Consider the following 12,280-nt stretch of genomic DNA (forward strand, 5'->3'; position numbering starts at 1 on the left):
ATGACCACCATGTCCACTGGCAGCAAGACCAGAGCTCGTAGTAGGGCTTGGTAAGTTTGCAAGACAATCAGTGACACATCAACATTTCCCCAGGAACTTGGCTAGATATGGTAAAGAAGAAGAACTAGTGAAAGGCTACTCCAGTCTGTTCAGCTTGACATAATAGCTATAAAGCAGGCAGCATTGCATGGTAGATGGTCAAGGCCAATGTATAAACTAGATGTGTCACCAATAGGTTAGGATGTCTCTACTCCCTCTCCCCCCTCTCCTCTTGATCTCCTTTCAGCATTGTTGCTTGGCAACAGACATCCTGGGATGGGAGCTTGGGTAGGGCTTTGACAGTGTCCGAATTGTCAGACCAAAAGGGTTGTTTGTTATACTTATACTTAAAACATAGAATTTCTGCTTAAAATTGTATACATTAGTCCTCTTGAAAAATGTTCCCTCATTATTGTTTAACTTGGGCTATTGGATATAACAGTTATTAACATTAATTAACCATACAACTCTTGGTCTTGATTTTTCAGTGGAACCATAGACCATACACTGTGCAAGGGCAAGGAATGCATGGAGTTAAAATATCACAAAACATTGCAGAAAGTGAAGTGGTCCAGGGAAGAGGTAATGTTTTACCCCATAGAGTTGATTTATGTTGTAACCTTTTCTTGATATTCAGTTCAGGGTAGAAAAATAAGCTCATACTTTAAAAAAATGTATTGAATATTTATTTTAATAGAGAGTCCCATTGAGACCAGGGTCTCTCTTACAAGGGAGCCCTGCATAAGCATAATTTACAGTGACATATATACACAATTCCAACATTATAAAACACAGGGAAACATTTTCAACAGAGATCAACATTTAATGAAAAGTTAATACAGTGACACATGTCCCAGAGCTGGTTATCTCGAACCAGAGGAAGGTTGGGATCAGTTAGGGGTTTATGTTAGGGGTTTATCACTTCTGGTGGGAAGCTCAGAGTTTCAGAGGAGCATTTGAATGCACCATGGATATGGAATGGAACTGAATGTGTTTGACACACGTGTTTGCTACCATTCCTTATTCCATTTCATGCATTACAATGAGCCCGTCCTCCGATTTCTACCTCCACCAACCTCCATTGTAGTCTTCCTACACATTTCTCTGGTTCAGAGTATCTGTATTCATCTCTTGATTTCAAGGATGAGAAGCTGAAGAGGCTGGTGGAGCAGGATGAAGACTATGACTGGAGTCTCATTGCAGATAAATTCAAGGTAAACAAACATTGTGTAACACCATTGGAGGCTTGTGGAGGTAGAAATCAGAGGACAGGCTCATAGTAATACATGGAATGGAATGAGGAAAGGTATCAAACACAACATTCCATGCATTACAATGAGCCCGTCCTCTCCGCCTACCTCCACCAGCCTGCCCTGTGTGACACAGTTCACAGGCAAACTGTCTTTTAATAAATAAACAGCTGCATAATATTATATTATACAGAAACACTAGCAACTAATATCTGTTAGTTGTCTGTTTGACTGTCATAAAGCTTGGAAATATTAAGTTGTCGTCCTAGGCTGGTTATTTGTTCACAATCTGCGCATGCGTGTGTGTGTAATGTAGAAGACTCCGACTCACGTTCTACCATTTTCTTTACATTCCTCTCCTCTGACAGAGAAGGTCTGACATCCAGTGTCAGCAACGGTGGCAGAATGTTCTGAACCCAGAGCTGGTGAAGGGACCGTGGACCAAGGAAGAGGACCAGAGGGTGAAGACACACATCAACATCGACTTTCTTTCACTCTTCACGTCTGTCTACTCAATGTTCATCAGCCACATACTACTCAAGGGCGGGTTTCCCCCGGACACACTAACGTTCTTTTTAAACCAAGTCTAGGACTAGAATCACCCTTCCGATGGAGAACTCTCCCATAGATACAGCAATGAAATTATTCTGAAGATGCTTGTTTTTAAGCAGGCGTAGGCATAGGCCCGTGGAGGCTGGTGGAGGTAGAAATCGGGAGAACCGTCTCACGTGTTTGATACCGTGCCTCCTTCCATCCCATGCATTACGACGAGCCCATCCTCCGACTTGTACCTCCACCAGCCTCCCCCCTGGTATAGGCTTAATCTAGGCACAGATCAAACAAAAACAGCCCCGTTAACCTTTGTGTTCTCCTCCACTCCCAGGTCACCGAGTTGGTCCAGAAGAACGGCCCCAGGAGCTGGTCCGTCATTGCCAAACACCTCCACGGGCGGATCGGCAAGCAGTGTAGGGAGCGCTGGCACAACCACCTGAACCCCGAGGTGAAGAAATCCTGCTGGACCCACGACGAGGACATGATCATCTACGAAGCCCACAAACGGCTCGGGAACCGCTGGGCGGAGATCGCCAAGCTGCTGCCTGGCAGGTAGTGGCAGGGTTCAGGTTTACACCAGGTAGGGGCAGGGTTCAGGTAGGGGCAGGGTTCAGGTTTACACCAGGTAGGGGCAGGGTTCAGGTAGGGGCAGGGTTCAGATAGGGGCAGGGTTCAGGTTTACACCTGTGTGTGTGTGTGTGTGTGTGTGTGTGTGCGCGCGCCTCTGTCACAGGACCGACAACTCCATAAAGAACCACTGGAACTCCACCATGCGGAGGAAGGTGGAGACCGAGGGCTACCTGCAGGAAGGCCCCCCCTCCCGCGCCTACAGGGGCAAGGCACCAATCAGGAGGAAGACCAAGCCTATCTCCCCTAGGGGCCTCCTGCACAGCAGCCACAACCACAACCATAACCACAACCACAACCACTACCTCATGACCCAACCCACAAAGGTGATCACTGATCAGGGGTAGAGGTAGAAGTCTGAGGACGGGCTCATTACCCACTTGAACGGAACCGCTGCTCACACATCAGTGCTATTTATCAGTCGGCACAAAATAAATGGACATATAGAAGAAAATGTAATGAATAAAATCGAGGTTCAGTTCAACATCGAAGATGAAAGGACAGGATTTTGCTTTGTTTTCTCAGTTGAATGTCAGACTGTTTTTCATGTGACTCATGCTTTTGTGTTGTAAATGTGTGTTGTGATAGATTTCAGGATACCCGCTCGGCCTGTTGGTCGACCAGTATGTGGACAGTGTCCCTGAGACATCTGTCTTTGTCCTGGTCAGTGTTCCTTCACTTTTTCCTGCTCTCTCTCTCTATCACTCTCTCGCTATCGTGTTTTTCTTTTTCTCGCTCTCTCTGTCATTTGATCTCGCTCTCTCTCTATTACTGTCTTATCTCTCTATCTGTCTCTCACTCTTTATCTCTTTTGTTCTTTCTCTCTATCGGTCTCTCTCACTTGCTCTCTCTCTCTCTCACACACACACACCCCTTGCACTACTCTCTCCCCCCCATGTTCCCTCTCTAAAACTCCCTCAGTTCATCTCCACCATGCACACATGATCACATGACCACAACCACAGCAGAGGGCCTCCATGTAGAGGAGCTGCTCTGTGGCCCAGCTGCCTGTGAAAGAGAGTGTTTGTTTAATGGGTTGTTTTTCTTTTTCCTCTGCTCTGTATGTCTATGTCTCTCTCTCTCTCTCTCTCTCTCTCTCTCTCTCTCTCTCTCTCTCTCTCTCTCTCTCTCTCTCTCTCTCACACACACACACACTCTCGCTCTCTTTCACTCCCTGGCCCTCTTAGCTGCCCCTCACCCTCCTGCTGTCCCGTTGTCTACCTTTCCCCAAAGTCAAAACGATGTCATCCTTCCTCCCCCTCCTCTCTCCCCCTCTCTCTCTCTTTCCATCCCTCCCCTCCGTTCCCCCTTCCCTCCCTGTCTCTCCCCAAGCCTATGGAGGGCTGCTGCAGTTGGTCCAGCAGCCTGACGGAGGAGGGTGTGAGACTGGTCAACTCCACCCTGAGCTGCCTGGGGGACCAGAGTCTGGAGGTCCACCTGGGAGGCTCTGTCTACACGCCCGTCTACCCCAGCAGGTACCTGGAGGCGGAGGCCAGCGCTGTGCTCTCCTCCCTGCAGACCATCCCGGGGTTCGCTGAAACCCTGGAGCTCATCGACTCGGTCAGTCCTCGTCCTCTTTCTCCTCCTTCTTCTTCTCCTCCTCCTCCACTTCCTTCTTCTTCTCCTCTTCCTCTTTTTCCTCGTCCTCCTCTTCCTGTTCCCATTCTTTCTCCTCTCCTTCTCTTCCTCAGCCATCATCTCCTCCTCCTCCCACACTTCTGTAGATCTGATATGATTGGATAGGCATAAACAAAATGGTAGTAGCTTCCACAATGTATGTTTGCCAGAGACTTTTGGCTATATTTTGTTGATAGCAAAGCATAATACATAATATAGCAATTACATAATATTGATAATCTGAGTCCAATGTAATTATCACTGTGTGTAAAGAATTGTTGAGTCTGTACCTCAAGAAAGGGCAAGAAAGGTCAAATAGAATTAATCGAATGAGGAATCGTTTAACACTAGAACAGTTACACTAGAACAGTTTTACCTACTAAAAGAGCCGCCTCAGGGGTCAAATATGGCTCTTTACAATGCTCAAGCTGCTATTCACTAGTTGGCCGCTTGTAAATTAGCCTGCTTCCTACACAAAAAAGGGCTAAATAGCTTTCTATTAGCTTATCCTGATGTGATTTTGAAAATGTAAGGATACTGGTTAGTATAACACACATATCTAGGAAAAGTCATGAAAGGAGGGTCCTGAAATTCGATCGAGCGCAAAGATATAAACATTTGTTTTAGTCACAGGGGTCAAATGACACAAATCAATGACAACCTGACAACAGGACACAGGAAAAAGAGTGGGAGCTTTTTCCCTAACCTCTGCGTTTCATAGCATCCTAAAAACCACAGTGTTTAAATTAGGAGCTGTTGATAAGGAGACCACCGACCACCATTCATCTTATTACATCTAAACTGATGACATCACAGTTTTGACACCAGACATTCCACAGAGCTCACAGCCATTTGTGTCCCGGGGGGATGGTAAACTTAAGAAGATTGGGGCAGAATTGAAATCGTCCCACTTCAATCCTGTCAGATCGACCCAACAGGTCCCTAGTCCCATAGGGCCACCGCTGTTCTAGACAGGGCCAGAGAGAACCAATCAAACCTGTCATTGTTGTCATGGTCCCTCTCTACAGGACCCTGTAGCCTGGAGCGAGGTGGCGGAGGAAGTGACCTCGCCACTGAGACAGGAAGCTACGCCCCTGCCCTGCGGCGACATGCAGGAAGTACCCGGTTATGAGCTGTGTGACGACTCAGGCCCCGTCTCCGACCTGAGCAGGAGCTACATAGAGCTCTTGTCCGCCTCCTGCCCCTCTGTGTCCAGGCTGAGCACCTCTCACTCCACCCTGACGAGCAAGGGCCACAGCAGCACCTCCTTCCTGGATTACAGTGACTCGTCTCCCCCGCTGACCCCCGCCAAGACCATGGCCTTCTCTCCTTCTCAGGTAGGACCACCTCCTCATCTGGGCTGGTCGTCTCACCTGGGGTCACCTGGGGTTAGACCACCTGGCCCAGATTAAGACCCTTAGTCCTGGATTTAGAGAGTCCTCATCTAGTCTGGGGAAAAACAATCTTGGCTTAAATCTTTAATGTTTTTGTCTTGTCTGGTGATATTTGAAGAGAAATGAAAAACAGTTTTCACCCACCCCCGAAAAAGCAAAGGTTTCGAAACTACAATGAGTGATTCCTTTCTTTTGTTAACGTTTTCTTTGTGTGTGTGTGTAGTTCTTCAACGTGTGTGGAGGTGAGGACCTGAACCTGGACGAACCGGCCCTCACCTCCACCCCGGTGTGTGACAGCACCACCCCCCCCTCCACAAGGACCTCACCCCCAAATACCACAAACATAATGCAGGGTGAGTGTATTCAACAAACCAACCAACCAACCAACCAATCCATCAACCAATAAATGAATGTATTTGTATAACACATGTTGTACACGATTGCAAATACACTGTCTAACAAAGCTGTACTAAACCAGGGAAGTTCTATTTTGATGAACTATGAACTATTATATGAACTATTTTAAACATGACAAGTGTACGTACTTGCACGTATGTGTGCGTGTGTTCTGTCTGTGTTGTGAAGGTTCCAGACCTCCAAGGTCAGGAAAGCCATCATGCTTCCCACACCACAGACCCCCACACCCTTCAAGACCACCACTGCCACTCAGGAGAAGATGCACGGCCCGATGAAACTGATGGTACGTTCATATTCTACCTGAATAACCACTAAATGTTCTTAGATGAGTGGTTTCTTATGGTTATTGATATGGTTGTCTTCCTCTTGTCTGTTTGTTTGTTTGTTTGTGTGTGTGTGTGTGTGTGTGTGTGTGCGCGCGCGCACGTGTGTGTGTGTGTGTGTGTGTGTGCGCGTGTGCATGTGTGTTTGTGTGTGTGTGTGTGTTTGTGTGTGCGTGTGTGTATGTGTGTGCGTGTGTGTGTGTGTGTGTGTGTGTGTGTGTGTGTCCGGTGCAGCCCCAGTCCCTGGGCTACCTGGAGGAAGATTTTAAGGAGGTGTTGAGAGAGGAGACTGGAATGGAGGTGCTGATACATGTAGATTCACACATTGACTTCTACTCCTGGACACAAGAGGTAGGCATCTTTATCTGTACATTAAGTAATGTAGTAATAGCTGTGTGTAATATCCAGCCCTCTGATTGGCGGTTAAATACAGCCCTTTGATTGGCTGTAATATCCAGCCCTCTGATTGGTTGTTATACAGCCCTCTGTATTTCCAAAGACCTCCTTCCATTCCTTACCACCATAATCAATTCCAGTGGCGGGCGGTGCATTTCACACCTAGGCCTTCAGTGATGTCCGACACATTCCTACCTGAATTATTCTACCTCTTAATACCATCGTTATGACGCCATGGCTCTAGAAACTAGACAGAAACACAGTATAACCGGGCGTTGCATCACCTTAACATAGTCAGACAAGTACAACAGAGTTATATTAATATTTCCGAAGCATTTTTAATCAATAAATCCGCATTTACAATGAAGAGTGTTAAACTAACATCTTTAAGATCGCTACATTACCCACGTCTGTCGTCTCGTCCACCATAATAGCGACAAAGGGTGCCTTTTTAATCTCCATTTTGATCTCTTCTCCCATCACTTTAGCAATAGCAAAAATCAGGTCGTTTTGTATTTTGCCTGACGTCCCAGTAAACACTTTGTTTGTGGACAGGTGGTAATGTAAATCTGGGTTGTTTTCAGCCAGAAAAGAAAGAAGCTCAACGTAGTTTCCTCTGTTTGTGGACTCTGCGCTTTTATCGTGTCCCCTAAATGAAAGTTATTGTTTACCCAAAAACAGGACACAATCGATCAGTATTATCGATCAGTCAACGAAAGCTTTTGTTGTTGAGCTCCGTTTCCCTGCGCACTTTCAAAAGTTTCACATCTACCGGCATAGTTACGCATCTCAATAGTGAATATCAATAGTGCGTATCAATAGTGCGTATCAATAGTGCGTATCCAATCAAAAGACGTGCTGGGTGCTGACATCATTGAGCCTTACAGCAGGCGCCGTTGTTGCTTTTGCTCGCATCTACGTAGGTTTACTAGGTACGCCACAGGTTTTCTCGTTCCAACGTTAAGTTACAGGTCGTATCCGCGGCACCGTTTAGCGTGCAGATTTTGGAGCCCCCTAGCAACACATTTTGATTGGATAAAAGCTCTAACATAAAGGCCAGCCCTCCAAATCTCAATCGGAGACTGGAAGCAGCGCAACCAAGAGGAAAGCTATGAAATGAAGAGAATAGACTATGGGGAATCATTAATACATATTTGTGGAAAAAATATATTAAAATAAAATGTATATTCTGATGATGTTTAGGCCAGCAGAGAAGGCCTTGCTGGCCCTGATGGCACACCACTGATCAATTCCTCTCTATCCACAGGATCTGTCCCAGCTGCCTTTAAGACGCCAGAGTCAAAACAACTTTCCTGTCAAATAAACATTATAAATATGAGTATTCATATCCATGTCTCTTTGCCCCCAGATGGACACTCCAACCAAGAGGGTGAGGAAGTCCCTGGCACTGGAGCCCTGGGGCAAGGACTGTCTCAGCACCCAGCCCTACTCCCAGGAGAACTCCAACAATGTCCAAAATAAAAAGTCTATTTATCTGTCTCGTTAGTACTGTTGTGCCTCCTAATCCGACACGCCCCCGTGAGCCTCGTTCTGGCGCCCCCTCCCGGCCGGATTGAGTGGGCCGGATCTCTGGCTCTGTTTGCAGCAGGTGTGGGCTATTACGTTTCAGCCCAGCTGTCCCAATCACCACCTGGACAGCCGCCTACTTAACCCTGCTACAGACGGAGATCCAACGCTTGGACATAACTTTCTGTATGGACCCCCTCTGACTACTCTCATCTGGATTTCCCTCCCTGGCTCGACCCCTGGACTCCCCTCTGGACTACTCTCTCATGGATCACTCTCCCTGGCCCGAAAAGGATCTCGGACTTTGCTCACTAGGGTAGTATCGCAGCACATAATACAACACCCTTGACCTCATACACGCACACACACATAGTATAATTACACACCCCATAACTATCGCCTGCATCACACATTATGTTTATTTTTCCACTAGTTAGTGTAGGGCCTATTTCTTTGTTTATATAATCCATAATAAATCATTATATATTCTCCTGGCCTCTGTCTCTGTTTCTCTGGGGTTCCACCACATTTGGCTTTTCCAGTTTCAAGGTGTGCATAACAGTATGTCCAAGCCATTATGAGCCAAGGTGGAACTCCAGAGAACAAGGGTGGTTCCCCGGGTATTGGGGTTCTCCCATTAGTCGTAGATTTACGCAGAGAGGTAAATAGCCATGCTACGCAACTTACCAGTCTGCAGGCCGAGCTCCAGAAGGCCTTCCCCACGGTCCAAGGCCAGATAGCCGTACTGGAGAATACCACCCGTGCCACCGTCGGGGCTGTAAATAGTCTCGAGACGAAGATGGACGCCCTGTCCGGGTCTCTCGCCTCCATCCAGCGTTCTCTGGACCTTATCGCCGCTGGCAGCAGACCACCCCCTGACACGAGTTCCATATCTGGGCAGATGACTAATCCCCCGGTCGATCCTGTGAACCCCGTTTCGCTCTATCCTCCTGTCGCTCACTGGGAACCCAGGTTAGTCAGCCCCGCTCCATTCCATGGTGACTTTGATTGTTGTCGGGGTTTTCTGACCCAGTGCGAATTAGTATTTACGCACCAGCCTTCCAAGTACTCCTCCGACGGGGCCAAGGTAGCGTTTATCATGTCTCTACTCGCTGACAAAGCGCTCAAATGGGCCATAGCCGCTGTCGGGAGCAGTTCAAGATACTCCACGGATTACCCCCTGTTTAAAGCGGAGTTCCGGTTCGTGTTCGACCACCCCCAGGACGGGCAGGATGTAACCGGCCGCTTGTTAGCCATCTCCCAGGGTTCCCGCTCTGTAGCCGAGTACATGGTCGAGTTCCGTACTCTAGCCACGGAGACAGGCTGGAATGACGGAGCCCTCCTCAGCCTTTTCCACAAGGGGTTACATGATTCCATCAAGGACCTGTTGGTGCGCGACGATCCCGGCACCCTTAATGAGCTGATTACCCTGGCCCTTAGGATGGATGCACGCCTCCAGGTACGACGCACCGACCGCGTCCAGCGAGCTGTCACGCGCCCCACTACCGATCGCGCCGGAACGACCCCGCCCCCTTCTCTGCCCATGCTGCCTCCTCTCGTGGCTACTTCCGGGGCTGGGGAGCCCATGGAGATCGGCCGCTCTCGGCTCTCGCGAGAGGAGCGAGAACGGAGGCTTCTCAACAAGCAGTGCCTGTACTGCGGCAAGGAGGGGCACATCATCCGGGCGTGTCCTGTCCGGCCAAAAGACCCAGCTCACCAGTAGGGGGCATACTGGTGAGCAACACCTCTCTCTCTCAGCCCCAGGTCACCCCCAGTCGCCTATTCCCTGCCACTCTCACCTGGGGGAAGGACACCCTGTCTGTCAGCGCCCTCATCGACTCCGGGGCTGATGGTTGTCTAATCGATGAAAACTTAGTCCACCAGGCGGGCATCCCCCTAGTCCTTCTAGACCGCCCCATCATGCCTAGGGCCATTGATGGCCGTTCCCTAGGAACTATCACCCACACCACTGGGCTTATATCTCTTACGATCTCTGGGAATCATACCGAGGAGATCCGGTTCTTTGTCCTTCAGATCCCCACGTCTCCCCTGGTGCTGGGTAGACCCTGGCTCGAGAGACATGAACCTCACATCTCCTGGGCTTCGGGCCAGATCCTAGGCTGGAGAGGTACGTGTTACGCCTCCTGCCTTCGCTCCGCCCTGTCTCCCTCTAGCGACCCCAAGTCTAAGATCACTCCGCCTGACCTCACCGGGGTTCCTCACATCTACCACGACCTAGCCCAGGTGTTCAGCAAGGACGAGGCACTCTCCCTTCCACCCCATCGCCCGTATGACTGTCCTATAGACCTCCTGCCTGGTGCCACCCTTCCTAAAGGTAGACTTTACAGCCTCTCACTCCCTGAAAAGGAGGCGATGCGTAACTACATTACGGAGTCCATCAACTCTGGTATCATCCAGCCCTCCTCCTCTCCCCTCGCGGCTGGATTCTTCTTCGTATCCAAGAAGGACGGTGGGCTCAGACCTTGCATTGATTTTCGGGCTCTGAATGACATTTCTGTAAAGAACCGTTATCCCCTTCCCCTCATTAGCTCCACCTTCGAACCCCTCACCCATGCCAAGGTATTCACCAAGCTGGACCTACGTAACGCCTACCATCTAGTCCGCATCAGGGAGGGGGACGAGTGGAAGACCGGGTTTAACACCCACCTCGGCCATTTTGAATACCGCGTCATGCCTTTTGGTCTATCTAATGCCCCTGCTATTTTCCAGGCCCTGGTCAACGATGTCCTTCGGGACATGTTAAACATTTTTGTTGTTGTGTACCTTGACGACATTCTTATTTTTTCTCGGTCCGTGGAGGAGCACCACCAGCACGTCCGGCTAGTCCTGCAGAGGCTCCTGGAGAACCGCTTATTCGTGAAGGGGGAGAAGTGCGTTTTCCACACCAGCTCGGTCACCTACCTGGGTAATGTGGTGGAGGACGGACAGATGCGGGCGGACCCTGCCAAGGTCAAGGCCGTTGTGGAGTGGCCTCAGCCCACGGACCGGACCCAACTTAGACGCTTCCTGGGGTTCGCGGGATTTGTGAGGCGGTTCATTAAAGGGTTCAGCCAGGTCGCAGCGCCGCTCACTGCGCTTACCTCCACCTCACGGCCCTTCTGCTGGACCGCCGCTGCTGAGACCGCTTTCGGCACACTAAAACACCTGTTCTCCTCCGCGCCAGTGCTGATCCACCCCGACCCCGAGAGACAGTTCATCGTAGAGGTAGATGCTTCGGACACGGGGATCGGGGGGGTCCTCTCTCAACGGTCGGGGGAGGACCAGAAAATACACCCTTGCGCCTACTTCTCTCGGCGCTACGAACCCGCGGCCCAAAATTACGACGTGGGCAACAAGGAGCTGCTGGCGGTTCACGAGGCCCTGAGGGAGTGGAGACACTGGCTGGAGGGAGCCAAACTACCGTTCCTGGTGTGGTCTGACCATAGGAACCTCACTTACCTTGGGTCCGCCAAGAGGCTCAACTCTCGACAAGCCCGCTGGGCTCTTTTTTTTAGTCGTTTCGACTTCACCCTTACCTACCGTCCCGGCTCCAAGAACGTCAAAGCTGATGCTCTCTCCCGCCAGTTCCCCAAGGCGGATTCGGGTGTCGCTGAGGGGCGAGATACCATCCTGTCCCCGTCCCGGGTGGTGGGGTTCGTAACCTGGCCCGTCGAGGCTTTGGTGAGACAGGCTCAGCGGGCCGAACCAGACCCTAGGACCGGACCCCCTAACCGTTTGTTTGTGCCTACAGCTGTCCGAGCCAGGGTGTTGGAGTGGGGCCACTCCAGCTGCTTCGCTTGCCACCCCGGCGAGCGGCGGACGGCGGCATTCATCGGGAGGAGGTTCTGGTGGCCCAATCTCAGGGGGGACACCAGGGAGTTTGTGGCCGCCTGTACGGTGTGCGCCCGTAGTAAGGCCTCCCATCGGCCTCCTGCGGGTCTCCTGCAGCCTCTCCCGGTGTCCAGCCGACCGTGGTCGCACATCGCCGTGGACTTTGTTACTGGGCTCCCTGTCTCCCAGGGGTGCGACACCATTCTCACCATCGTGGACCGGTTCTCCAAGGCGGTCCACTTCGTTCCCCTCCCGAAACTGCCCACAGCGGCCGAGACGGCGGACCTCCTAACTCTCCACGTCGTAC

At 50.3% G+C, this 12,280-nt stretch overlaps 1 protein-coding gene across 1 annotated transcript; it reads left to right on the top strand.

Annotated features, from left to right (window-relative positions):
- On the top strand, positions 1-8,122 carry LOC308175601 (myb-related protein A-like; the record flags this gene model as incomplete). Its single annotated transcript, XM_080551237.1, has 12 exons — positions 1-50; positions 528-621; positions 1,182-1,253; positions 1,658-1,750; positions 2,173-2,393; positions 2,575-2,794; positions 3,057-3,131; positions 3,801-4,028; positions 5,114-5,422; positions 5,777-5,832; positions 6,065-6,179; positions 7,985-8,122. The coding sequence occupies 12 exons, from the start codon at positions 1-3 to the stop codon at positions 8,120-8,122; spliced, it is 1,671 nt and encodes a 556-aa protein (XP_080407363.1).
- Positions 8,123-12,280: the final 4,158 nt, after the last annotated feature.

Source organism: Nansenia antarctica, assembly GCF_963989245.1.
Source record: "Nansenia antarctica genome assembly, contig: SCAFFOLD_25, whole genome shotgun sequence".
NCBI lineage: Eukaryota > Metazoa > Chordata > Actinopteri > Argentiniformes > Microstomatidae > Nansenia > Nansenia antarctica.